Raw genomic sequence first — 27,745 nt, forward strand, 5'->3', positions numbered from 1 at the left:
TCATCACAGAGCTGTTTAATGCTTTCCATTTCCCCCAGGCACTCCCACTCAGAATTAAAGCACTAATCTAGTCTCCAGTTGGGTAAGCACCTCCTGCCCCAAACTAATTAGCCACCCTTTTCTAGCCATTTTGATTTCCTGGAGAATGTTAATTTCTCGAATTTAAATGTTGTGAATGGCGGGCTGCGAGTATGCTTTGTGGTATACCTGCAAAGTAAAAGCAAAGGAAAACAAGTGTTCCAGATAAACAAAACAAAGAAACGAACGAACAAAAACAAAACCCCTCACAAACAAAACACATTCCAGGCCAGCCAGGACTACACCGTGAGGCATAGCCTCGTCAGAGCTAACAGACAGAATGGAGGAAGCACCTTCCCTTCACAGGCTCGGTCCAGCGTAAACGCGAACCCGTAGCAGCTCAGCCTGCACGCGTCCCTCCTCCCCCACACCAGCCCTGGATCCCACCCGCCTGACGTCAGCAGGCCCGCAGGCTGGCCCCGCCCCTCCCCGGCAGCATGCTTCCTTAACCACGCCCCTCAAGGAGGAAGGCCTGTGATTGGTCCGGAGGCGTCATAAATTGGCCAATCGCTCGCGCTCTAGCAGCTTTTGCGCACCCTTGCGTGCGTGGTGAACATGGCGGATAGACTCACTCAGCTGCAGGACGCTGTGAACTCGGTGAGGGCTTTCCTCTGCTCGCCAGCCTTGCTTTCCTGACGCGGAGAGAGGAGGAAGGGGCGAGGCAAGGCCCCGGGGAGCGCGCAGATTGAGGTCGCCGCGGGCGGCGCACCCCGTGAGGCCTGGGTCTCACGTAGTCCACAGGGCGGGGTCTGAGGAGACGGGCCTGTCCTGAGGGGAGACCGGGCCGGGCGGCTTGTCCTGAGGGGAGGCGGGACCCGGGGGCCTGTCCTGAGGGGAGGTCGGAGCCGCCAGTCTCTCCTAAGGGAGGTGGGACCCGGGGGTCTCTCCTGAGAGGATGTGGGACCTGCCAGTCTCTCCTGAGAGCCATGGGACCCGGGGCCTCTGGTGAGGTGCGAACTTGAGGAAGGGAACGAGTGGCCGCTAATAAGGAGGGGACCCGACGACGGCCTCTCCTGAGGAGACTCAAGGTCTGCGGCCAGGTAGCCAGGAAGCGAGTACTCAAGTTCCAGGGATGCTTCTAGAACTTCCTTTGTGGGGCAGCACACGCCTAAGCACTTTTGTGTGTATCCCTCCCTCGCGTTTCAATTTCAACCTGCCAAACGGATTTCTCCTGTGATTCCACCTCTGAGGCTGAGACAGGAGGATTGCAGCGAGCTCCGGGCCAGCCTGAGCTCCAGTTTGATAGCCCATCTCAGAAAACAAAACACAAAAGACCACAACAAAGTGTTGAGTGTTTGTAGGTTGGTGTATGAGTGACCAGGGCGTGAGCTTGCCTTGCTTTCTGTAGGCCTTCACTCCTCCCTCCGCTCTTGGCGACTCCAGCACCAATGGTTGGAGAGTAACGTCTAGAAGAGGCCAGATCCTGGCCTCTCCGTTTCTTTGCATTTGTTTAAGTCTGCTTTACGATCTTCCCTAAGAGGCTCTTATAGGTGGAGTGAAGCTCTTACAGCACAGTACCACAGAACAGTGAATGTACACAAGAGGGATTTTTGTTTTGTTTTGAGATGGTCTCACTGTGTAGCTCTGGCTGACCTGCACACTGTGGAGACCAGATTGGCGTTAAAAACAAAAAAAAAAAACAGCCCAGTAATCAAAATCTACAACAAAAGCTCCTGAAAACTGCTAGCTTCTCTAACTTTGTCGCCTCTGGCTGTTATTCTGGCTTAATTGTACATGAATGGAAAACTAAATACTGAGCCTGGAATGGTGACCCACATCTTTAATTCCTGTAATCCCAGCACTTGGGAGGCAGAGGCAGGCGGATTTCTGAATTCAAGGCCACCTGGTCTACAGAGTGAGTTCCAGGAGAGCCAGGGCTACACAGAGAAACCCTGTCTCGAAAAAAAAAAACCAAACCAAAACAACAACAACAAAAATAGTGCAACAGTTTTCCATTGGTAATTAAAATCTCTTAGTGTCATTCTGGTTGTAGTTTGATGTAGAAGAGCCTACACAGTATATGCCTGCTGAAAAAAAAAATCTAAATACCTAGTTCTCTGGACAGTGTTTTTTAAACAGGAATGTTATAACAAGGCTTCTTGGTAATTCATCATTTTTGAGAGTACATTGAAATTGTGTATCTACTAGTGGGAAGACTAGTCTATTCTGTGTAAATAAAGTAGTTTTAAAGTTGAGGGGCTATCTCTTAAATGTTGATGAAGTCACCAAGGTACATTCTGTTTTGCAAAGATTCCCTGGGCTGCCAGCCAACCTCTCCCAAGAAAATACTTTTGTAATTTTACAAGTCTTTCTTGTTTTAATTTAAATTTTTTTGGTTTTACAAATCTTAATAATGCTGTGTAGAAGCTCATCTCCTAAGTATGCATATTCATGTAGGTCCTATAGTTAGGATGTTAAGGATACGATATAGTCTTAGGAGTACTGATAATTGAGTTAATATGTATGCCTACTGTGTCTACAGGGAATGTGTTTACAAAGAACTATTCTAGGAGCTTAGAAAGATGTCATAAACTCAAGAGACTTTTAGATGATGCAAACAAACCCCATATGTGGCTAGGGAGTTACAGTGGATTGTTTTCAGCTCTTAAGAGCTAAAGTAGATTGGAACACAGAGCAATATTAACATTTGTTCTGCCATCTGGAAACTCCATGTTCATTTCTATAATATATACAGTACTTGTCATGGAGTTGGTTTTTCAATAAATATTTTTGAACAGATTAATAATGGGTCTTGAATGAATTTACAAGACAGAACACTAGCTGCTGTATTGAGTAAGCTTCATTTATATTTTTCTTTCTTATGACAGTGCTGCTAAATAGAACACTGCAACTTAGAAAGCCAACCAGGTTAGCTTTTCAATGACAATTCAGAATTTTACATTGAAATAATGACAGCAAAACAATAGAAATGTTTATTGATTGGAAATACTAAATGAGGCTTCAGGGGTTAGGACTAGTGAGAACATATGTTTAGTTTGTGAATGGTGTGAACTTATATTCTCAAATTACTTAAATGCAATGCTTTTTAGTTTTGCTTCTTTTGAGGCAGAATCTTATGTAACTCTGGCTGGCCTAGAACTGTCCACATACTCCAGGATGGCCTCAAACTGACAGATCTGAGTGCCTCTGTCTCTGCCTCTCTTATGCTGAGATCCATCATGCCCCAAAAACAAACAAATTTAAGCAACAAGGTTACAACTTGAATCTTGAAGAATACATTTCTGATAATTTACAGTTTAAAAAAATTTTTGTTTTTCATGTAGTACAAACTGGCCTCAAACTCCCTTACATAGTTGAGGATGGCGACCTTGAACTGCTCTTCCTTGCCTCCATCTGATCATTGGGTTACATGTATATGCTGTTACTCCTAAATTTTTGTTCAGTACTGGGGATCTAATTCAAGAATCATGCCGGGCAGTGGTGGCGCACGCCTTTAATCCCAGCACTTGGGAGGCAGAGGCAGGTGGATTTCTGAGTTCAAGGCCAGCCAGGTCTACAGAGTGAGTTCCAGGACAGCCAGGGCTACACAGAAAAACCCTGTCTCGAAAAACAAAACAAAACAAAACAAACTATACTTAACAAGAATCATGTATGCTAGGCTAGCATCTATCAACTGAGCTGTATCCTTAACCCTCTCACTATTTCTTTATACTTGGCAACTGCTTTGTTCACAGAAAAGAAATCATGCGCTTTGTACGTTACATTTTTGTTGTTAGCATTGGTAGATATATTTGCCAGCAGATTTTCTCAATCTCAGACTACCTTTTAAAATTCTTATTTTTAGCCAAGTGGTGGTAATGCACACTTTTAATCCCAGCACCTGGGAGGCAGATACAGGAGGATCTCTGAGTTGAACCCAGCCTGGTCAGCCTGAGCAGAGTTCAGAACAGCCAGGGCTACACAGAGAAACACTGTCTTTGGGGGTTGGGGCAGGGGAGTACTTATTTTGTTTGGAATAAGTTTTGGCATATGTAGCTCAATACTTACAAAAACAAAAGGAAGATTACTCTTGTTTGTTTTTTTCTTTGATTGAGACAGGTTCTCATGTACCCTAGGTTGTCCTCAAACACAATTCTGAGGGTATCCTTGAAATTCTTATCCTCCTGCCTCCCGATCCTGGGATTACAGGTGTTTACTACCACCATCAGTGCTATGGATCAAACCCAGGGCTTCATGTATGCTATGCAAACAACTTTGTGTATGAGTGTTTGTGTGTGGTTTTAAGCGTGTATGTGTGTCTGTGTGTGTCTGTGGTATATGCAGGTGCACTTAACCTGGGTACATTTATGTAGAGACCAGAGTTGTCTAAGATTACGTTTCCTTATTTATTTATTTATTTATGAATAACAAGGTCTCTCAATGAGCCAAAAGCTCATGTTTTCAACTAGATTAGCTGACCAGCAAGAATTTAGGGTCTCAGTTGTGCGTGCAGGGGAACCAAATTTGTGTTCTTGTGCTTACATAACACCTACCTAACCCTTATTTTATTTGTTTGGTGGTATTAGTTTTTAAAATTAGCATATGGGGCTGGAGAAATGGCTCAGCAGTTAAGAGCTTGGCTGTTCTTTCAGAGGATCTGGTTTAGCTCCCAGCATCCACATAGTGATTCACAACCATCTAAAATATCGTCCCAGATGATCTGATGACCTCTGTGGGCACTGAATACTCATGGTCCACATGTATACCCACAGGCAAAACACCCATACACATAAATAAATAAAATTAAGATATAAAATGGTTTAGGAGGCTGGCAAAGTGGCTCAGCTCAGTTAAGTAAAGACACTTGCCACCAGATCTAACTTAGAACCCACACTGAAGAAGAAAAGAACAGACTCTTGCAACAGTCATTTTTCTTTGGTATCTTAGGATCTGTTGAGTTATGATTTGCAGGAGTCTTTTTCTTCTTCTTTTTAATGTGTATGAGGGGTTTTTGCTACATGTAAGCGTATGTACCATGTGGTTGCCTGGTGTCTGAAGAGGCCAGAAGAGGACATCAGGTCTCCTGAGGTTATAGTTATAGTTGTGAGCTGCCATGTGGGTTCTGGGGGTTGAGTCCAGGTCTCTTCAAAAGCAGCCAGTGCTCTTTTTTTTTTTTTTTTTAAAGTACAACTTCCATTTTATTTTTCCAGGGTAGTTTTCCTTCTGTCCTTACAAAACGGCCTCTTTACATGGGCTTTGGTGGAGGTCGAGGTGCAGCGCCAGCAGGTCTGAATCGTGGTGGGGGTGTCCGGTCCTTCTGGGCTTCTCGGGATCGATTCCTAACGACCTTGCTATGGATGGCACAGCTCACGCAATAATGCAGCTTGACATAGAGCTTGGGAAGCACGTAGGCGTCGAAGACGCTTGCTTCAGATATGTCCCTGACAGCAGCGGCTTCTACAATGTTCCGAATGACAAACTTCTTGATGGCCTTATCCTTGGGCACGTACCGGGCACAGTTCGTGCAGCGAATGGGCTGCACATGGCCACGGCCCTTTTTGGCACGACCGTTGTTTCTTCTTTTTTTGGTCATCTTGGAGCCAAGACTCGAAAGAGCGCAGCCAGTGCTCTTAACCATTCAGCACCTGTGTCTCTATTGCAGTTTGTATATCTGCTGGGATGGAGATCTGGTTTTATTTGTGAGCAGCCTTTTCTTGAGAGCTCAGTCTCTAGAGCCACTCAGAACAAATCATTTGGCCAAGTCTTTGGTTTTATTGTGTAGTACACCCTGGCTGGCCTTGAGCTCAGAGATCAGCTTGCCTCTTCCTCTCAGGTGCTAGCATTAAAGGCATTTGGCACCGTAGCCTGACTTTCATGTATTGATTCTTTAAGCTAGATTGATACCAAATTTAATTTTACCTAGACTGATAACCAAACTTAAGTTTCTTTGTATGATTAAACCATTTAATCCAAACTAGATGTAAATAGATCCCTGGAAGAGTGAGAGTTTTAGCTGCACAATCTGTTATTGTTAGTAATAATGGGCTCATTTTCCTTTGTCTGAGGAGTTTGCATAGAGATCATTATTATGAGAAGATTGTTGCCATTTTTAATAAAATCCTTTCATTGAAAACTCTTTGTAACCTTGACTTTTTTCCTTTTGCTCAAGCTTGCAGATCAGTTTTGTAATGCCATTGGTGTATTACAGCAGTGTGGTCCTCCTGCCTCTTTTAGTAACATTCAAACAGCAATTAATAAAGATCAACCAGCCAATCCTACAGAAGGTGAGGTCTGCTTAGTTTAACTAACATTTTCTTCTACGATTTATAGCTTCTTTGTAAAAATATGACTATAGTTAGAGTATATTACTGTAAGTTTTGCCATAAATGATTTTTTTATATTTATTTATTTGGTGTATATGTGGGTGTGCCTGCCATAGCAAACATGCAAGAAGTCAAAGGATCTGGAGTAATTCCCTCCTTCCATTATTTGGGTTCTGGGGATGAAACTTAGGTCTTTAGACTTGGTGGCAAGTGCCATTGTCTACAAAGATAATTCATTGGCCCAGGAATGACTTACCAGTATAATTCATAAGCCTCATAATTCTGTTTATGTCCAAAAAAGAGTGTTACTTCCTTAGATGAAACTTGTATGAGTTAAGTTGAATTTTGCTTTTAGAACCTTAAGAAGGAAAACATCTCATCTATGGATTCCTTTCCTTTTTTTTTTTTTTTTTAAAGATTTATTTATTTATTATATGTAAGTACACTGTAGCTGTCTTCAGACACTCCAGAAGAGGGCGTCAGATCTTGTTACAGATGGTTGTGAGCCACCATGTGGTTGCTGGGATTTGAACTCCGGACCTTCGGAAGAGCAGTCGGGTGCTCTTATCCACTGAGCCATCTCACCAGCCCTGGATTCCTTTCCTTAATGTACCAAAATGTTGTCCTAATAAATAAAATGACATATTATGCTAATTCCCAATTTGAAGTAATAGTAAATGTATAAGTAGTATTGACATGCTAAAATTATATTTTCATAATTGGAATTATATAGAAAACTTAGCTGAGCTTTTCTCTATTAATCTTATAATTTCTATTTATGAAAATGTAAGATTCTGATAACTTAACTTGATGGGTTTTTTTTTTTTTCAGAGTATGCTCAGCTTTTTGCAGCACTGATTGCACGAACAGCAAAAGATATTGATGTTTTGATAGATTCCTTACCCAGTGAAGAGTCTACAGCTGCTTTACAGGTAAAACTCTTCTGATAAAATTACTAGTAGTAGAGAACTTTGAAGTAAAGGAGGATATGATATTCAATTTAATATTAAATTTTTAATGGGAGGCATTTGAGGCTTTATTTGATTTTGTGAGTTTTTTCTTTTCATTCCATTTTATTTTATTTTATTGTGGTCAAATCTAAGATCTCACATACTAGGTCAATACTCTGTCTCTGAGCTATAACTTCAGGCTTACTTGGGAGTTTTGTTAACTGTGAGCTAGCACAGCCTCTGGAAGATTGTGCTGTAAGGTTGTCCAATTTTGACTTAAAAGATAATTGTTTTGACTGTAACAATTAGAGCAGCTGGGTGGTGGTGGTGCATGCCTTTAGTCCCAGCACTCGGGAGGCAGAGGCAGGTGGATTTCTGAGTTTGAGGCCAGCCTGGTCTACAAAGTGAGTTCCAGGACAGCCAGGGCTACACAGAGAAACCCTGTCTCCAAAAACCAAAAACCAAACCAAAACAAAACAAAAACAGTTAGAGCAAATAGGAAATTATTAAGGTGAGTTCAAGGTGGTGTTGACATTGAACAATTTCATCTTTGGCAGACGACTCCTAGCTAACTTTGTTTAGCAGAGTGAGTGGAGGTTGGTATTCTGAATGTGGAATAATACAATGTCTTCAAGCAGTGCAAGCAGAGCATACATGTACACCTATATATTCTCATTGAGAATTAGTCTTCTAATAAGTCATACAGAAAAAATTAAGTTGATAGAATACCTGCTACGAAAGATAAAACACAATGGTTGGAAAGGCATTCTGATTTAAAAATGAATGCTTATATTTAGTGTCCATTTTATCTCTGAATATATTAACATTCATGTCTTACAAAGGCTGCTAGCTTATATAAGCTAGAAGAAGAAAATCACGAAGCTGCTACATGTCTGGAGGATGTTGTTTATCGAGGAGACATGCTTCTGGAGAAGATCCAAAGTGCACTTGCTGACATTGCACAGTCACAGCTGAAGACCAGAAGTGTTACCCATAGTCACTCTCTCCCAGACTCATAGCATCAACTGCTAAGATGTGACAGAGAAAAGAACTGTTTGAATGGCATTAAGAATGCTGCACATCAGATGTAAGCCCTACCAACAGCTACAGAATATCATATGCTATGACTGTGTTGCCTTTTTTTTTAGCTAGTTTTCATTGTGTTCTGTTTTCACTCTTGATAAGTAAAAAACTCTGAAATTGCCACTGACTCATCTTCAAACATCATTATGCCATTTTTTATCTGACTAGAATTTTCAGGATAGATACTGTACTAATAAGGTTCATGATATAATTAAACAGATATACAATAAAGCTCTTTGTTGTTTTGTGTATGTGGTTTTTGTTTGTCCTTTTTTGTGCAGTGCAGAGATGGAACCCAGATCTTGTGCATCTTGTGTATGCTAGGTAAGCGCATTGCCACTGGGCCATACTTCCCCCAGTTCTGACTTTTATCGTATCATTGTAGCCCTTCCACAGATCAAAATAGCCTTAAAGACAGAGATATGGTATATTTCAATTTAGATAGGTGTCCTGCCTCTTTAGAGGTGGCACCATGTAAATTTGTACTTTGAGCAAAAGTTTCTGAAAGTCTTTTAAAGAAACAATTAGAACAAATAAGAAATAGTCATCTGTTCATCTGTGGAAAGTTTTCTTCTTCTAGTTTATCTCTACCTTTGCCTTGACAAAGATGATTTTACTGTCTATGGAATTCTAATGTTATTGTGAGAGTTTTTCCATCCTAAACCATGTTTTAATAGTTTTTACCTACATCCTCCATATTCTTAATTTATATGTATTCATAGTGAGTTACATTTCTTGAATTATTAATTTTTTCTCTCCTTACCTGAAAGTACTTCTGACATTTAAAAAGTTTTATTAGGTTTATTCATTTTATATGTTTGCCTGCATTTGTAAATGTGCACCATCCTTCAGAGGTTGGAAGAAAGGTATCAGATCCCCTGGAACTGGAGTTGTGGTGTTTTGTACCAGGCTGTGGGTGCTGGAAATCGAAGCCTGGTCCTTTGCAGGACCAACAAGTGCTCTACTCTAAACCGTTGTGTGTCCAGCCCTCTTTCTGATCTTACTAACAAGTAAACCTTTACTGTTGTAATTTAATCAGCGTATTTCTACTATACATCAGTATGTGTGTGTATACATACACATAAGCTACCTGTCAGTATATACAGCAGTGATAGTAATGGTTTTTCCATCTTACTTGAGTTGTTTTTACTGATACTTGCATCAGCAACTGTGATTACCCATCTTCCTCTTGGATCTCACTGTCTGTTGTTGTCCAGAGTCTTATGTTTCTGAAGAACCCTTGAGAAAAATATCCAGAGCATTCTGACCCATCATTTCCTTTGGAATCAAGCTCCTGATGGTTCTTGGAAAATACTGTTTCAAAGTTCAGGAGCACTAGCCCTAGTTATAAAAGTTATAACAACTTACTGGCTAAGCATAGATAATTTTTAACTTTTGATTTTTTTTTGTTATAACACTTTCTATGACAGTCATTTTTTTTATTAAATCTATAAGTCCTGTCAACAGAATATTGCCCTTATTAAGGGGGAGGGGCATTGGTCCTTATCTCCTACTGCTCTTGAATTTAAGGAGCCATTTCATAGTGAACATCTTTTACTATTATTCCTGACAACAACCATTAGGGTCTTTTAAAAATAATATTGTTCACTCAACAATGATTTTTAAATTTGTAAGTATTTGCCTGCATATATGTCTGTATATATTATGTGTGTACCTGGTATCCCCAGAGACTAGAAATGGGTATTAAATCTGTACAGATAGTTGGAAGCCACCATAATAGGCACTGGAAACTGAACCCAGGTCCTTTGCAAGAGCAGCCAGTGCTCCTAACTGTTAAGCCATTTCTCCCATCCCAATGATGATCTTTGTTTTTCAAAAACCTTTAAAGAGAGTGTGTCCTCTGGATCCTTCCAGAGGATATAGGGTAAGTTGTACATAAGTAACTAACTTTCTATAACTTTCTATTTTTTCTTTTTTTCTCCTGGAGTCTTGAACTGCCTTTCTCTGTATACTAAGAATATTCTGGCATCTTGTTTCCCTTAACACATCCTTCTGACTAGATACTTTTTAAGAAGCCAAGTGACAGCCGGGCGTGGTGGTGCATGCCTTTAATCCCTGCACTCCGGAGGCAGAGGCAGGTGGATTTCTGAGTTCAAGGACAGCCTGGTCTACAAAGTGAGTTCCAGGACAGCCAAGGCTACACAGAGAAACCCTGTCTCGAAAAACCAAAAAAAAAAAAAAAAAAAAAAAGAAGTCAAGTGACTACATGTGAGAAGTGAACTTTCTCCATGGGCTATCATATCATTCATTCACTATAAGACATTAAGCTGGGCGTGGTGGCGCATGCCTTTAATCCTAGCACTTGGGAGGCAGAGGCAGGCGGATTTCTGAGTTCGAGGCCAGCCTGGTCTACAGAGTGAGTTCCAGGACAGCCAGGCCTATACAGAGAAACCCTGTCTCAAAAAAAAAAAAAAAAAAAAAGACACTAAGCCTTTCATTTAGGGGCTGGAGAAATGGCTCAGCAATTAGCCAGAGTCCTGAGTTCCCAGTAACTGAATTCCCAGTAACCACATGGTGCTCACAACCATCTGTAATGGTATTGGATGCCCTCTTCTGGTGTTCATGACGAGAGCTGTATGTACTCACATACATAAAATATTAAAAAAAAAAAGACCTTTCATTTAGTGGTATCAGAGAACAAATCCAGATTTCTGTCCCTAAGGGTCTGTCTCTCCTATTTTAATTGTACCAAGATTACTAGTAAGATAGGTTCAAAGGAATATAGCCATGAAAATGAGACCTACAGGTATTACAGTAATGAATGGTTTGGTCAGAGAATTGGCACACTCACAAAACTCAAAAAGAGCTGGGGAGGAGGGTAAAGGATCAAAAGGAAAAAGACAAGCAATGCCATCCTAAAGATGTGTACAGGCATTTAAAAGATTGTGAGAAATGTGGCATTAAACAGAACATAAAGGAAAACTTGGGGAAGAGTCTTGTGAAAACTGCCGCTGCTTAGACTTTGCTGCCGAAGTAGAAACTGCTACCTTATCATTGGCATGGAGCCAAGTCTCTGATGCTGTCTTCGGGTTTCTATTCCTGCACCACAAACATGAACAAGAAGCAAGTTGGAGAGAAAGGGTTTATCCAGCTTACACATCTACATTGCTGTTCATCACCAAAAGAAGTCAGGACTGGAACTCAGCAGGTCAGGAAACAGGAGCTGATGCTGAAGCCATGGAGAGATGTTACTGGCTTGCTTCCCCTGGGTTGCTCAGCTTGCTTTCTTATAGAACCCAGGACCACCAGCCCAGGATGGCACCATCTACCATGGACCCTTCCCACCCTTGATCACTAACTGAGAAAATGCCTTACAGCTGGATCTCATGGAGGCATTTCCTCAAGGGAGACTCCTTTCTCTGTGATAACTCCAGCTTGTGTCAAGTTGACACACAAAACCAGCCAGTACACTGTCTGCTCACTGAATAACTTGTGCTTCAACAATTGGAACCTATAACATCTTGCAGCACTTGCCACTGCCTTGTCACAGAATTCCTTGCATCAGCCAACTCTAACCACAGTAACATTTAATATATGTAATACTATGCAGGGCTTGGTGACCCTCCCCCCCCCATCTTTAATCCCAGCACTTAGCAAGCAGAGACAAGCAATCTCTAAGTTTGAGGCAAGCCTGGTCTACAAAGTGAGTTCCAGGGCAGCCAGAGCTATACAGAAACCATGCCTTAAAAAAAGAAAAAGAAAAAGAAAGAAGTATGTGTATGCAGTATGTAATACCAGAAAAAAAAATGTCAGCATGGACACTTCATGAAATTAGAGGTTATTTGTATTTTTGGTGGTGGTGGTGTGTGACTAAAAATTGAATCCAGAGCCTTGTGCTTCCCAAAGACTCTACCTCTGACTTATAGCCACAGAACTTTTTTGACTATTAATTTTGAGATCATGTCTCACCAAGTTGCCCTAATCTCACTGAGCCCAAGCAGGCCTTGAATTTGCCATTTTATGTATCTCTTGAGTAGCTAGGAATACAGGTCTATACTGGTAGGGCCAGCTGAAGTTACTGATTTCTTACTCAAGTTTTTTGTTTGTTTTTGTTTTGTTGTATGTTTTGAGATAGGGTTTCTCTACATAGTCTTGGTTATCCTGAAACTATGTGAGTTCTCTTGCAATAGTAGTCAGCGCTCCCAAATATTGAGCCATCTCTCCAGTCTCAATGATTTTTGCTTTTAAAAGCCTTTGAAGTGAGCAGCCTCTAGATCCTTCCAGAGAATATAGAACTGCCTGTCCATCAATATATATATTTTACAGATCACAGAATGGAAGCCTTAGGACTTGAGAGTGTGATATGATTCTCTGTTGGAAAATAAGTGGCAGCTGGCCCTTACACTAAATCTAATCCCAGGACTGGGAGGCACAATCAGGATGATTGCCATGAGTTAAAGGCGGGCCTAGTCTACATAGTTTCAGGACAGCCAAGGCTAACTAGGGATATTAGCCATCTCAAAAGAAACAAGCAAAAATACCCCACCCCTCAAAAAGGGGGGAGGGACCTAAATATTCTGCTTCCTCAGAGGGACAGTCAGAGCTCTTTAAACTGTCTCCCAATGTCATGCTAACCTGACAGATTGTCACTTTGTTCTCCCTTAGTTAACTGTTGATATTTAATCAAACACAGTCCATCACCTACAAGGCTTCTTCTGTCTTCGATGCTCTTTCCTCAGGCAACCACTGTACCTGGCCATCCCCGGGGTCAGTTTTCTTACCTGTATAAAAGGAACCTCAGAGACCATTCCTTACTGGAGGAGGCATCTCATCCATACTGCCCATCTCCTTCAACCCTTGCTGTGTTTGTAATCCTGTGCCTGGGCTTCCTACACTGCTACTGCTGTGCTCTTAGTAACCAGAAAAGAACCTGACATAGCAGCAGCCAAACCTCAGTTTCTGTGGTCAAACCATAAAAGGAAGTCAAAGACTAACCAGGGTCTACTAACTAGTAGGTTTTATTGGTAGGGCATAGCTAACCATCAAGGCACAAATAATTATTCCTATTGCTTAAAACTCTTTGAGATCAGAGGAAAGGGTACTCTGGTTCATTCAGGGCCCTAAGTATTGCACAAAAAGCAACATACTAATCACACTTTTGAATATAAATAAAAACATAAAGGAAATATTAGCAGATTAAATCATGAGTTCTATGAAATGGGGGTGGAGAGATGGCTCACTGATTAATAGTCCTTGGTGATAAATCATGAGAACCCAAGTTCAGATTCAAGCACCCATGTAGCAAGCTGGGGCACCTGCAAACAATACATCTAGCTCTGAGGGATGGGATGCCCTCTTCTGGCCTGCACATGCACACATGGGCATACATTTGCAGACAGGGGAATAAAATTAAAATAATTTTCTCTCTGACAGGATCTCACTGTATAACCCTGGCTGATCTTGAACAATGTGTAGATTTGACTGGCCTCAAACTCAGAGATCTGTCTCTGCCTCTTAACTGCTCACATTAAAGGCATGTGCCGCCACGCCTGAGTATAATAATGTGGGGTGTGCTCTCTGCTTCCTGACTGCACGAGGTGTGACGAGCTGCCTCCATGTGACTAGAAGCTCTTGCCACCGTGACGACTCTGCTATGACTGTGCCCTTGAACAGTGAGACAAAATAAACCCTTAGATTTTTTTGTTTTGTTTTGTTTTTTTGTTTTGATTTTTTGAGACAGCATCTTCTGTAGCCCAGGCTGGCCTGTAATTCACTGTGTAGCACTCCAATTCCTATCAATCCTGCCTTAGCTTCCCAAGCGCTGGAATGAAAGTTCTGTTTTTCGTTTACTTGAGACAGACAGTTTGCTCTACCGTGTTGTATGCAGGTTGTCCTTGAGCTCACTGTGTATATGGAGCCCAGGGTAGCTTCAAATTCTTGATCTCTATCTCTGCCAATAGAATTCTGGAATTACAGGCCTGCACTGCCACATCCAATTATCAGTACTCCAATAAGTAACAAAGAAACTGGGTATCGTAGCATGTGCCTTTAACTCAGGAGGAGCTCTGATCAAGGCCAACCACAGCGAGAGCTTGTCTCAAAATCAGAATTAGAACAGCACAAAGCAACCTTTATGATAAAGATCTAAATAGGAAAAAGGAGTGGTCAACCCTCTATCCCTAGAAAACTCCCTGGTCGCTCCTGTTGAAAATGGTTCTAGTAACAGTTCAGGCAGGAAATGCAGCATGTAAGAGTGGATCCTGGCCGGGCGGTGGTGGCGCACGCCTTTAATCCCAGCACTCGGGAGGCAGAGGCAGGCGAATTTCTGAGTTCGAGGCCAGCCTGGTCTACAGAGTGAGTTCCAGGACAGCCAGGACTACACAGAGAAACCCTGTCTCAAAAAACCAAAAAAAAAAAAAGAGTGGATCCTGAAAAAGGTGTTGTCATGGTGCCAAGTAGGTCCAAGAGACCCAGGGTGCACCCCTTGTCTCTGCTCTCAGAGCTGTAGACACAGGTGGACTAGGCTCTCAGTACAGAAGCAGGGCGGCAGACAGTGGGAGTCAGCGTCCTATTTCCCTTGGCACTTCTCTTTCACTCATTCCAAAATAGGGCTCACCAGCTTTGTTCCTAAAGGACCGAAGACTCTAAGCCTCTGTTGGGATTGTATGCAGACCTGGGAAGAGGAGGGAAGCCTTTGTCTACTTGTTGGATCAGCTCAATCTGCTGAGTTCAAGTGGGTCTGGGTCAAGTAGCAGCTAGGGAGACAAATACAACCTTGTGTTTGGATGCTAGGCATTAGGCTATTCCTCTGCCCACCATGATTCCTTGGTGGAACTCCAACTCCTTGGAGACCATTGTTTGCATAGTCTGATAACTATAGGGAGGAACACAGTGTCTCCCTGTACAATATCTTCACTCCTGCCAGAATGATAACAGTACCAGACTAGCAATGGTCTCCCAGGAAGAGATTTCATGGCCCTGAGCGCATGTCAGAAGCTTGCAGGAGAAAATGGAGGAACCTAGACAGTGCTGGGTCAGTGATGGTCAGGAAAATGGAGCTAAGGGGTGCGGGTCACTGGTCCTCATTATTTGTTCCTCAACTCAATGAGGGCCTGTGCTCTGACTCTGAGAACTCTGGTAGCCCTAGGAAGCATACGCACTCAGGCCAATGAGAATGTAATAGAAACTGGAATTCAGAACTTAATGAGGGAAGATAAACATGTCCAGGTGAGACAGCATTAATGCTAAAACAGCAGAGGCTGAAAACAAGCATATTACAGAAAAAGAAGCGTTAGAATTTAAAGGTATAAAATCAGCAGGCAAGTTTGACCAAGGGGAAATAATAATAAATAATATTAAACAAAAGGTCAAAGTGTAGCATTGATGATAGAACATTGAGAACATTGGAAGTTAAGTTAAACTAACAAATCTGGAAATGCTGACAAGAGGCCGTTCCTAGAAAAACTTAGTAAGTGGACCCAAGCATAACGCCTTGTTAGGCATTACAGTTATTTAAACAATAGCTAAAACTTACCTACAAATAAAGCACCAAGTTAGAGTAAGTTTTACCATGCATTCAAAATTGGTCTTTGGGGCTGGAGAGATAATGCCCTTCTGTGGACTCTTTGGAAACTCACACATGTTCACAAGTGCACACACATATATACGCACACACACACACACACACGCACACACATGCACACATAACACATACAGAGTTACATAGAAAATGAATCTAGCTGTGTGTGGTGGTGCACACTTTTAATTTCATCACTTGGGAGGCAGAGGCAGGCAGAGCTCTGTGACTGGGCCAACCTGGTCTACAGTTTGAGTTTCAGGCCAGCCAGGGCTACATATTGAGACTCTGTCTAAAATAAAAATTAATATTGATATTTTTTATAAGTTTTGTCTCTGAATTCCAGTTTTGCACAAAATATAGGAAAAGCCAATTGCCATGATTTGATAGTGGTAATCCAAAAATAATTATTAAAGCCTATTTCACTACTAAATTTGAAAAATATCAGCAAATCAAATTCACTGGCAATTAGGGAATTGAATGCCTCACTTTGAATCAGTGTTTAATCTCAGGAATGACAATTTTACCTTTAGAAAATAAGTAACTTCATATTTGCCAATTTAGATGTTCATTTTTTAAACAAATATTCATTGATCACTTCAAAATGTAATGTATTTTTCAATTAATTAAATATGATAATATAATTTAAAACACTAGTAGATTAAAATGAGAGTCACTCAATAATCCATCTTGGTGAGGGACAAGTATTTTTTTTTAAGAATTATTTATTATTATATGTAAGTACACTGTAGCTGTCTTTAGACACACCAGAAGAGGGTGTCAGGTCTCATTACGGGTGGTTGTGAGCCAACATGTGGTTGTGGGGATTTGAACTCAGGACCTTCGGAAGAACAGTCAGTGGTCTTAACCGCTGAGCCATCTCAGCAGCCCGACAAGTATTTTTTTTAAAACTATATATTAAAAAAAGCTTTTAGTAAGGGAGAAACAAAGTGTTTTCATATATAAAGTATAGGGCTGATGAGATGGCTCAATGGCTGCTCTTCAGAGGTCCTGAGTTCCATTCCCAGCACCCACATGGTGGCCCACAGCCATCTATAACTGTGGTCCCATGGGATCCAGTACCCTCTTCTGGTGTGCAGATGTACATGCAGACAAAACACCTATATACATAGATCATATAAATAAGTAGATATTGAAGTATAAAGTGTGTGTGTAAACCATAGCATACATCATACTGTGAAGTCAGATCCTCCAAAAACCTGAGCTCTAGGTACAGTAATAACCACATCCATTTCTCTTTGTGCCTGTGCCTGTCACCAAGGCTTTAAAGCACAAAACAAGCTAAAATTGTAATATTTTTGAAAGTGAAGCGAAGCGAAACTTATTTAAAGCCAACAGAAGGAGCCTGATGTAAAGTACTTGGGAGACTGAGGCAGGAGGATTTCAAATGTGAGGCAAACTTGAGTTACATAGATAATTTTGGGCAACCATAAGTAAGCAAACTTGCATAGGTAAGTTTGGATTAGTTTGACACTCATAAATATAACAGGCTAGCAACAACAGGTAGGAAAAAGTCTTCAGTAGAATTAACCATAGAATTCAAGGAAAAGCTGGGCAGGCAGTGGTGGCACACACTGTGAATCCCAGAACTCAGGAGGCAGAGGCAGGCTAGTCTCTGAAAGTTTGAGGCCAGTCTGGTCTACAGAGTGAGTTCCAAGATATCCAGGGCTACACAGAGAAACCCTGTCTTGAAAAACAAAACAAAATACAAACAAAAAATTCAAGGAATAAGTACAGTGGAAATGTAAGAGCAGAGTAAATATGACAAAATGAAAAAAATTACAAATCACTAAAAGATTTTAAATCTAAATGAGAGTTGGTGTCGTGATAATTGTTCACCCAATTTTCTTCAACAAGTCCAAATTTAACACAATTTTAGTTAAATTTCCAGCATGGATTTCTGTGGAATTTAACATGCTATTTCTGAAATGTACACAGAAATCTGAAGGGCCAACAGTACTCCAGATCCCCACGAGAAAGGGCAGCAGAGTGGTGGAGCTTGTTTTAATCCTTATACAGGAGCCTCAGATATGGCTCAGTGGTAGAGATCATTGACTGCATTCAAGGCTCTGTATTCAACCCCCAGCCACACCCCCTCCAATTATACAGAGTTAGATCAATAAATTAGCACAAGAGAGCAGAGGGATAAAACATCTGCATCATCTGCTTAGATTCTTGAACTTTGCTTGTCACAGATGTTGCAAGTCACTGAAGAAAACCTGTTTGCATATTATATATGTGTGTGTATGTATATGTACACATATGTATATATATACACACATACATATATGTATATGTGTATGCATACATGTAACATATGTGTTATATATAGTATTATATATATTAACCATACATGTATGTGCTGTATATAGTATATACATTTGTATATATATTATACACACCACATATGTGCACATATACATGCATGTTGTACTTTGAAGTCAGTGCTTATTGGGAGCAGGGAAGTTAAAATGCTCAGAGGTTAAACAGTGATGATAGCTACACAAGTCTGGGAATATACTAAGAAATACTTCACTGAGTCGTTTTGAAGTGTGAATTTTACATTATGTGAGATAAATGTAAGGACATTTAAAATTCAGACTTGATATGTAGGTCACTGGTACAGTAATTCCTTAGAATGTGCAGGCCTTGGGCATGGGCTCAGTTTTAGAAATCAATCTGTCTATCCACTTATAAATAATATTCATGCCAAATGCACTAAAAATCTTCCACGTAGCCTGGTACACCTTTAATCCCAGCACTTGGGAGGCAGAGGCAAGAGGATCTCCAAGTTTGAGGCTTGGTCTACAGAGCAAGTTTCAGAACAGCCAGGGCTACACAGAGAAAAACCAAAACAACAAAACACTTCCATATCAAGAAGACCACAAGAGGGCAGTTTGACCTTGAGTTTGAGCCCTACATGGGGCCCTGGCTGGAGTGCTGTTTCCTGACATTTAGGGGGCTTGATTAGCTAGACTGGTCGCAGTATCAGAAAACTGATTTCTCTGAAGTCTGCTAACACTAATGAGAATCAATCTTGTGATTCTATTAGAACTAGCATCTTCCTGGAAGCAGAAACTCACATAAAACCATCAAATATCCTTTTTCTTTTTCTTCTAACATGAAAACCAAAGTGTGTAGACACGTACTCACGGTAGGGAATTTTAAGCCTGCCTCAGAAAGGTTTAGCCCTAGGACTGAATGCAGTGTCACGTAGAACACTTGACATGAGACGTTATTTAATGCACATACAGCATGAACCCAAACCTCACAGTCTTTCGCTCCAATGCACAGGGACAGCTAATGTAGAACCTGCATCTCTCTGCCCGACACCGCTCTCTCTGATGGAACACCTCTCTGCCGGTGCGCCTCTCTGAAGCTTTTTGGCAACAGATGTTTAGAAATAGTTTTATTATTTTGCTGTGAGAAATAGTTTTATTATTTTGCTGTGGTTTTGTCAAAAATGATGTATTCCATCAAAAAAAAAAAAGTCTGTGTCACTACTTAAGACAGCTCTATACCCGTTCGTCTGATCTACTTTAAATCTTTCAAAGTTAGTTTTAAACCTTTTTATTTAAACTATGAACATACAAACACTTTGCTTTTGAAATCTAAAATTTCAGTTATAATCGTGTGTGTGTGTGTGTGTGCGCGTGTGTGCACCTGTGTGTGCGGGTGTGCTCACTGATGCTTGTGTGTGTGTACACCAGAGACTGACAACAGGATATCTTCCTCACTGACTTCTCTACCTTACTTTATTTTACTGACGGCAGAGATAGACGTCTGTGCCAGGGTGGTTGACACCGAGCCTACCATTGTCATTGTGTAAACAGTATAGCTGTGAGGTGCTCAGTGTGAACCCCAAAGACCTCTGTAAAAAGTGTGGCAAGCATCCCCATAAAGTGACCCAGCATAAGAAGGGTGCAGGTTCCCTGTGGGCTTGAGGGTAGTGCGGCGATGAGAAGCAGAACAGCTATGGTGTGGAGACAAGCCAGTTCTCCAGCTGGCTGAAACCACAAAGAAGACTAGAAGTGCTGTGAACCAAGAAGGCACTGGCCATGGAGGGATGTAAACATATATGCTGAGAGGAGGGGAAAAGAGAAAGGGAGCCAAACTTTGTTCTTCCCATTTTGAGAAGGAAATACTGGAGCTGTAGAAAAAGTCAGAAGAAGTAGTGTTAGTACTTAAAGATTTGTTTAGGGGCTGGAGAGATGGCTCAGCAGTTAAGAGCACTGACTGCTCTTCTGAAGGTTCTGAGTTCAAATCCCAGCAACCACATGTTGGCTCACAACCTTCCATAATGAGATATGACACCCTCTTCTGGTATGTCTGAAGACAGCTACAGTGTACTTACATATAATAATAAATAAATCTTTTTTTGTTTGGTTGTTTTTTTGTTTTGTTTTTCGAGACAGGGTTTCTCTGTGTAGTCCTGGCTGTCCTGGAACTCACTTTGTAGACCAGGCTGGCCTTGAACTCAGAAATCCACCTGCCTCTGCCTCCCAAGTGCTGGGATTAAAGGCGTGCACCACCACCGCCCGGCATAAATAAATCTTTTTTAAAAGGATTTGTTTATTCTTATTTTATGTATATGGTGTTTTGTCTCCATGTATGTGCATGTACCGGTGCATTCAGTACCACAGAGGTCAGAAGAGAGCATCAGATCCCTAGAACTGGAGATGATTGTGAGCCTCTGTAGGTGTTGCAGATTGAAACCCGGTCTTCAGCAAAAGCAACAAATGCTTTTAACTGCTGAACCATCTCTCCACCCCCAGTGTTAGTATTTTTTAAAAGCAGTGGTTAGAAAGATTGTCCAAGTCTTAGTGTTAAGTACCCAAACCAAATTCGTCATTGTATTCTTTCCTTTTGGAATACATACTTTATTCTAAGTTATATATACACACACGTATATGCAACTGTGTGGGGTGTTGTACCTGCGGGTGCAGTGCTCTTGGAAGCCTGAAGAGGGCATCAGACCCTTTGGAGCCAGAGTTACCGATGCTTGTGAGCCACTAACTAGTGTGAGTTCCAGGACTGAACTTGCTTCCTCTGCAAGGCCATTAGGCATTCTCACCGGAGGAGCCAGCTTCTCAGCCCTATCATATTTCCTTTACAGGCATACATTCTCAGAAAAGAGAAAAGAAAAACAGTTATTTTGATTAAAAGCCCATTTGATGAAGCAGTAAGAACTCTTTAGTCTGGACTCGTGACTACATACCCTTGGTTCTCCATGGGACCAGTTGTGACATATGCATCCATAAAGTACTTCTGCGTGTCATAGTCACGGCTCCCTTCATGCACTGCTGTGCATTAGTGACTGGCACAGGCTGGTAAGATAAGTAAGTAAGGTCACACTAATCCTGTCCCTTTGAGGGAGTGTATCCGTTGCCAATAATAAAACTTTAGCTTTCAGGTAAATAATTAAAGTTTTAGAAGACATGCATTCTCTCTGTGAATGTGACAGTTTCCTTATACCTGGAGATGTTTCTGATATGCATCAGCAATAACACAAGTGCAGAGTATGGAAACATTGTTTAAACTCTAGGCATTGCAGTGCCTGCATGCCATCCCAGAGGCCAAAGCAGCTGTGCTCTGTAGTGAGATCCAGAGCAGACTGGCCTGTACAGCAAGACCCTGTCTCAAAAAAGGACATGGACAACCATCTAAAACGGCGTTAAAATCTTCCTCCTGGCCAAGCATGGGGCACACACCTCCCTGCACGAAGAGGGTAGGGGTAGGAGAACTGTTGCAAATTTGAGGCCAGCCTGGCCTAACAGCACAAATCAGTCCAGCCTGGGCTATAAACAATCCCTGACTTTAAAAAAAAATACATATTTCTCTCTAAAATGTTTCTTCAGATCTTCTTCACATACTTCAACCAAAGCAATATGTTATATGATAACTGACACAAAGCAGGAAAAGATATCACAACCCAGCACTGACAAAAATCTTTCTGTGCTCAAAAATTATGTGTATGTGTGGGAAATAAAGTGTATCTGTTCTTATAGGGTATAGCGTATTGTTTTTAAGTAAGTAACACTGATTTTATCTTCATTTTAAATTCTTAGATGCTGGGGCTGGAACCCAGGGCCTCGTGCTTGCTGGGTAAACATTCTCCTGCTGAGAGAGTTCTTTTCTTCTCATTCTCCCTCTTGTAACCCCAGCTTGTTGGAGTTGGAAGTTTGAATTGTTGGAACCTGGCAAGAAGAATTCTCAGGATGTGAAGGACTCATACAAACCACATCTACCTGCTGAGAGGAGAGATGCCTTCCCCCACAGAATTAGCCAGACGCTTCAAAAGTCTGCTTATTATCTGGACTCAAGATGAGCAAAGGTCACATGGTTCTTTTTTGTTGAGCTGGAGACAGAGGTTCGTGGACTCCAGCCAAGCGCTCTGCCTCTGGGCTGTCTCTAGCACTCTGTATGACTGGGACTCAAGATCATCTGACCTTGAACTCATCCTACAGTCCAGGCAAACCTTGAATTTGTGATCCTCTTGCCTCAAACTGGGATAAAGGCTGTGCCACCTCGTTCAGCTTGAGGACTCTTTCCAAGTTACAGCTTTCTCCTGCCGGAGCTCAAAATGTAAGAAAGTCTCTAGACAGACAGTTATAATAGATAGTTAAATATAGATAAACTGGCTCAGTAGAATAGACAGTTTTTAAATTATGGTTCTCACTCAGCACACAGTGAAGGCATTGTTACGGAAAGCAAATCTGTCCCAAACCAAAACCAAACAACAGGCACCGCATCCGCAGGACCCAGCCGAGGTCCTGACCCAGTGTGGTCTCTCTGACACCTGCTCCTTCCAACGCTTCAGCCTGTAAGATATCACAGCACATCCTCGCTTTCCCAAGAGTGTTGCTGTGAGAGCCTTCTCCCCTACCCAGGCTAACGCTCGCTCTATTTATTGCATGGATTATTCTCACCTCCCTGGTTTGTGCTTGTTACTTCTAACAACAGCGGGTGCACAGGAATTTAGGAAGGCTTTTCTAGGCCCGAGATGGAAGTTCATGGTCAGGTTTTAGGGTTTTTGGTTTTTTGTTGTTGTTGTTGTTGTTTTGTTTTTCCCATTTTTGGCTAAATAAAGCAATGGAAGAGTCTCCAAGGCATGCACGCTGTGCAGAGTTCAGGACTTGTGTGGTGATTCAGCATTGACTTTTAACCCTCATGGTTTTCCGGAAAATCATACAGTTACCGAGAAAACCAATATAACACTGGCTTTGAGCCCAATAGGTACACATTGGGATTATGAAAGGCGGGACCTTACTGTGTGTCTCCTATTATCTTTTCCTCCTTTTAGATGGGACCCAGAGGTTGCAAACCGTAGGCCAGTGTTCCATCACTGAGTGAACCCTACCTCTGTCCCAGCTGCCAGGGTTCTGATCATTGCTGCAAGTCCTTCTAAGTCTGGAACAGTGATGAGTCGTCTCATCGAATCATGTGGCCTGTATCAATAATATATATGCTCAATAATATATATACTCTGACACTAAGAAGCCAGTAAGTGTTATTTAATTCTTTTAACTTTTTTTTTTTTAATTTGAGGCACACTTGTGCCACAGCAAGTGGAAGTCACAAGACAACTTGGTGGAGCCAGTTCTCCTTGCACCATCCATGTGGGCCCTAGGGATGAACTCAGTCACCAAGCTTGATGGCAAATACCTTGACCTGCTGAGTCATCTCACTGGCTCAATGACGTTATTTATTTACCTTCTAAGGAAAAAAGGAGAGGAGTGACTGAGGTACCCACTTCCTTAAAGTACTTGCAGGGTAGAAGTTATTTCAGGTTTTTGACATCACAGTGCTAAAGTAGGTACTGGGTGCTAGGTACTCGGCATTCCTTAGAAGGCATTTGAGAATCAGTACTTTTGCTTTTTTTTATTTATTTATTTATTTATTTATTTATTTATTTATTCATTCATTCATTCACTCTCTCTCTCTCTCTCTCTCTCTCTCTCTCTCTGTGTGTGTGTGTGTGTGTGTGTGTGTGTGTGTGTGTGTGTGTGTGTGTATGTGTGTGCTACATCCTGAATCGGGCACCAGCAGCAAGAGACCTTGCCCCAGTATACAAAGCGCATGGCAATCTATGAAGGCACGGGACATCAACTTTTGGCCTCACGTGCACGTGTCCCAGCACATACTTGCGCCTTCACATGTGCACTCACTCTCACACACACACACACAAAGGATCAGTGGAGCAGAATGCTAAAGCCCAAGGGGCTCTCTCTCTCTCTCTCTCTCTCTCTCTCTCTCTCTCTGTGTGTGTGTGTGTGTGTGTGTGTGTGTGTGTGTGTGTGTGTGTGTGTATGTGTGTGCTACATCCTGAATCGGGCACCAGCAGCAAGAGACCTTGCCCCAGTATACAAAGCGCATGGCAATCTATGAAGGCACGGGACATCAACTTTTGGCCTCACGTGCACGTGTCCCAGCACATACTTGCGCCTTCACATGTGCACTCACTCTCACACACACACACACAAAGGATCAGTGGAGCAGAATGCTAAAGCCCAAGGGGCTATCTCAAAAACATGAGCCTGGAAATGAGCTGATGGAAATCCTGCTGTTCAAAGGAACAAAGCCACTCATGAAGCTACAAAAAGCTGCAGACCCCAGTTTCTCACAGAGTGCTCTGAGCCGCGAGCCTGCTCCCTCTCTGGTGTTCTACCCTTTATCCATTGTCTACTCAGACACCACATCCTAGAGACCCCTCCCTTACAGATTTCATTGTTTACCAAATGTTATTTCAGTTCAGGGGGAGAGTAGTAGCCGGGCTGCGCAATCTTGGGCAAGAATGTGCCCACTGAGTCTGTTCTTAGGTTCAGTTTGGCATTCTGACTCACAGAATGGTCAAGCACTTTGGGGTCCCTCAGTTCCTTCTACGTCACTACCTTTGCTGTGTCCTGTCAGAAAATCAGGGTACCTTGACCACTCTGTTTTCACCAGAGGAATTGGGACACACAGAAGCATTGGACATCCCCAGCTGCTGATAAAGATATTTAGGTTGTGGTTGCATAGAACACTAGAGAGTGCGGTCTATCTGTGAGACCATTTCCAGAGGGGTCATAATGAGGATAAAAGACCCGCCCTAAATGTGGGTGGAGCCATCTCATGCGCTGCAGTCTGAGACTGAGTAAGAGGAAGTGAGCATCCTTAAGTCGCTCCTCAGGCATCTTGTCACAGCAACAACAAAGTACCCAACGATCTTCATGTAAAGTCCTCTCCTGACCCTTGGCTATGGACATTCCCATGTCATCCCTTTTCCTCACTAGATTAGCCGTTCTTAACCTCCTAATGCTGCGACCCTTTAATAAAGTTCCTCATGTTGTGGTAACTCTAACCATTATTGTCGTTGCTACTTCATAACTGTAAGTTTGCTACTTTTATGAGTTAGGATGTAAATTCAATGTCTGCTTTCTGATGGTGTTTGTGAAAGGATTGTCTGGGGGTCGAGACCCACAGGTTGAGAACCACTGATCTAGAAGCTGAGCTGAAGCCTTGTATTAAGTACATGTCCCTGGTAAATGCGTGGGCCTGGTGTGTAGTACTCTCTTTGGATCCCAGTTGACTCCAACCCAACACACCTTTGTGGAAACTCCCCTGACACATCTTTTGGGGTGTCTCCAGTCACATGCTCTAAGCAATATAGGAAAGGAATAGCATACCTTAATAATCTGCCATCTGCAGGACATCTAGCCACAGGTGGAAGAAGAGAGCTCCAAGGCAAGAGATCCCACCCTGAATTAGTCTCACTCCTCAGGAACCAGTCTCCTGTAAAAACCTCAGAGCCCTGGCTTGTGTCATCACCACAAGGCTGTCCAACTAAAGCAGTCACCACCCTCAGAGAGGCTAACAGCTCGGCAGTCTCCACTCTCCATTTTCAGGGCCTTTATACCCCCACCCTCCAGTCATCCAGATGCAATTTGAAATCAGATCATTTTAACTACACACACACTTGATGAAAGGCCTTGGTCCACTGTGCTCTAATCAAGGTCCAGAGGCATCAAGGTGGGACATTAGCTGAAGGGCAAGCTGTTGTGAGCCCTTTACTCAGAGTGTTCCCACACTAGCAGGTGTAACTATGGTTGTGTGTTGGTGTCTTTTCTGTCACAATGATAAATATGCCATCTCATATGGTGCTAAAGTACTGTTTCGTGAGTACAACTTTTTCTTGATCCAATCTCACTGATTAATCAAATACCTTGATAGTATAAAGAATGAGAATCCACATTGAACCTTGCAGTAGTCAGAGACTGGAGATAACAAGAGAATGAATAGCTTCGCTTGCTTTTATTCTGAGATCTCTATAGATTTTTGTATGGTATATTTTCTAAAGAAAAATTTTGAAACTTTTTGTGGCACATTTTCAATACTTCTTTTTTAAAAGAACAAAACCCTTTCCCAGTATCTTAAAACTTTGAAAAAAATATGACAAAACTTCTGCTATGGTAAAACAAAATTTTTGTTCCCCCTGGAAACTGGGTCATCTTTGAAAACCTTTCCTCCTAAATCTGAGAACACATCCAAGCAACAGAGGTAGAAAGTCTTCTACTATCCAGTGGGGAAATTCTGCATCAGGACATTTAGTCTGAGGAGGAAGGCCCACCCTGATGGTGGCAAAAAACAGAGGTGAAATGGCAGTGCCTGGCATTTCCCAAAGAGTTCACATCAGCCCCAGATGGACGACTCTGACAGCTGAGTCTGGAGAAAAACAAAGGTGCACAGAAGAGAGGAAGCCAGAAGTACCCAGTGCAGGAAAGCCAACTCATGACAGAAACAGAGAGAGGACAGGCCACACAGCCTTCTTTCTGGCTCTTCCACCCTTTATTGAAAATAGACTCTATTCTCATACAATATCTCCTGACTATAGTTTCCCCTCCCCTTGCTCCTCCCAGTTCCTCCCCACTCTCCCTCCTCTCCAGATCCACTCCCTTTCTGTCTCTCACTAGAAAAGAACAGGCTTCTAAGAGACAACAGCTAAACACAACACAGTACTCTAGCTCTTGACAACTCCTTCAGCTTAAGTGCTCATCAGTCTTCCTTCATGAATAATTCCTACAGGTTTAACTGTTTGCTAAACTGAAAAGACACAATTAAAAGTTGTGTTGTCTCCCAGTGACTACTTCCACATTCAGACTTAGTATAGTTAACTGTTTTTTTAAAACGTGGTTGAATTAGGTGCTAAGTGGGGAGGAACCCTCTGTGGTCCTAGCACTAAGGGAGCTGAGTCAGAGAGAGTCTGGGACTAGCCTGGGATACAGAGCAAATGACCTGGGAGGTGAGAGGCTATCAGGACTCAGTGGGGATGACAGTAGCCAATATACTCAACAGTGGGGAGATGGAACTGGAAGAAATCACCTCCAGTAGATAGACAGGACCCTGAGTTGAGGCAGTGGACACCCACCCATCTTCAAAAATCTTAACCCAGAATTGTTCCTTTCTAAAGAAAATGCAAGGACAAAAATGGAGCAGAGACTGAAAGAAAGGCCACCTAGTGACCAGCCCAACTTAGTACCCATCCCATGTGTGGACACCAAATCCTGACACTATTACTGAGGCCATACTGTGCGTGCAGACAGGAGCCTGGCATTGCTGTCCTCGGAGAGGCTGTACCAGCAACTGACTGAGACAAATGCAGATACTTGTAGCTAACCATTGGACTGAAGCCAGGGACCAATATAGAAGAGTTAGAGGAAGGACTGAAGGAGCTGAAGGGGATGGCAACCCCATAGGAAGAACAACAGTGTCAACTAACTGGACCCCTCAGAGCTCCCAGAGACTAAGATAAGAACCAAGGAGCATACATGGGCTGG

General features: G+C 42.2%; 1 protein-coding gene, 1 long non-coding RNA gene and 1 pseudogene across 3 annotated transcripts; 2 read left to right on the forward strand and 1 right to left on the reverse strand.

Annotated features, from left to right (window-relative positions):
• The first annotated feature begins 601 nt into the window (after positions 1-601).
• Positions 602-8,623, forward strand: Med21 (mediator complex subunit 21). Its single transcript, NM_025315.3, has 4 exons — positions 602-675; positions 6,188-6,302; positions 7,173-7,273; positions 8,134-8,623. Exons 1-4 carry the CDS (start codon positions 634-636, stop codon positions 8,308-8,310), a joined length of 435 nt encoding a protein of 144 aa, NP_079591.1. The 5' UTR covers positions 602-633; the 3' UTR covers positions 8,311-8,623.
• Gm6654 (predicted pseudogene 6654) lies at positions 5,200-5,825 on the reverse strand (annotated as a pseudogene). The gene has a single exon (NR_038089.1). The product of NR_038089.1 is annotated as a predicted pseudogene 6654 (transcript).
• A 6,617-nt stretch (positions 8,624-15,240) lies between the features above and the next one.
• On the forward strand, positions 15,241-23,426 carry 4930479D17Rik (RIKEN cDNA 4930479D17 gene). The gene is made up of 3 exons (NR_046277.1): positions 15,241-15,368; positions 22,097-22,517; positions 23,236-23,426. It is a non-coding gene; the product is annotated as an RIKEN cDNA 4930479D17 gene (long non-coding RNA).
• Positions 23,427-27,745: the final 4,319 nt, after the last annotated feature.

The sequence above is a fragment of the Mus musculus genome, chromosome 6 (assembly GCF_000001635.26).
Source record: "Mus musculus strain C57BL/6J chromosome 6, GRCm38.p6 C57BL/6J".
In the NCBI taxonomy this organism is placed as follows: Eukaryota; Metazoa; Chordata; class Mammalia; order Rodentia; family Muridae; genus Mus; species Mus musculus.

Bases quoted from the DNA above. Each gene is read 5' to 3' on its own strand.
- Med21 (NM_025315.3), top strand. From the start codon at position 634: ATGGCGGATAGACTCACTCAGCTGCAGGACGCTGTGAACTCG. The intron at 6,303-7,172 runs GTGAGGTCTGCT...TTTTTTTTTCAG, and splicing joins ACCAGCCAATCCTACAGAAG to AGTATGCTCAGCTTTTTGCA. The intron at 7,274-8,133 runs GTAAAACTCTTC...TGTCTTACAAAG, and splicing joins AGTCTACAGCTGCTTTACAG to GCTGCTAGCTTATATAAGCT.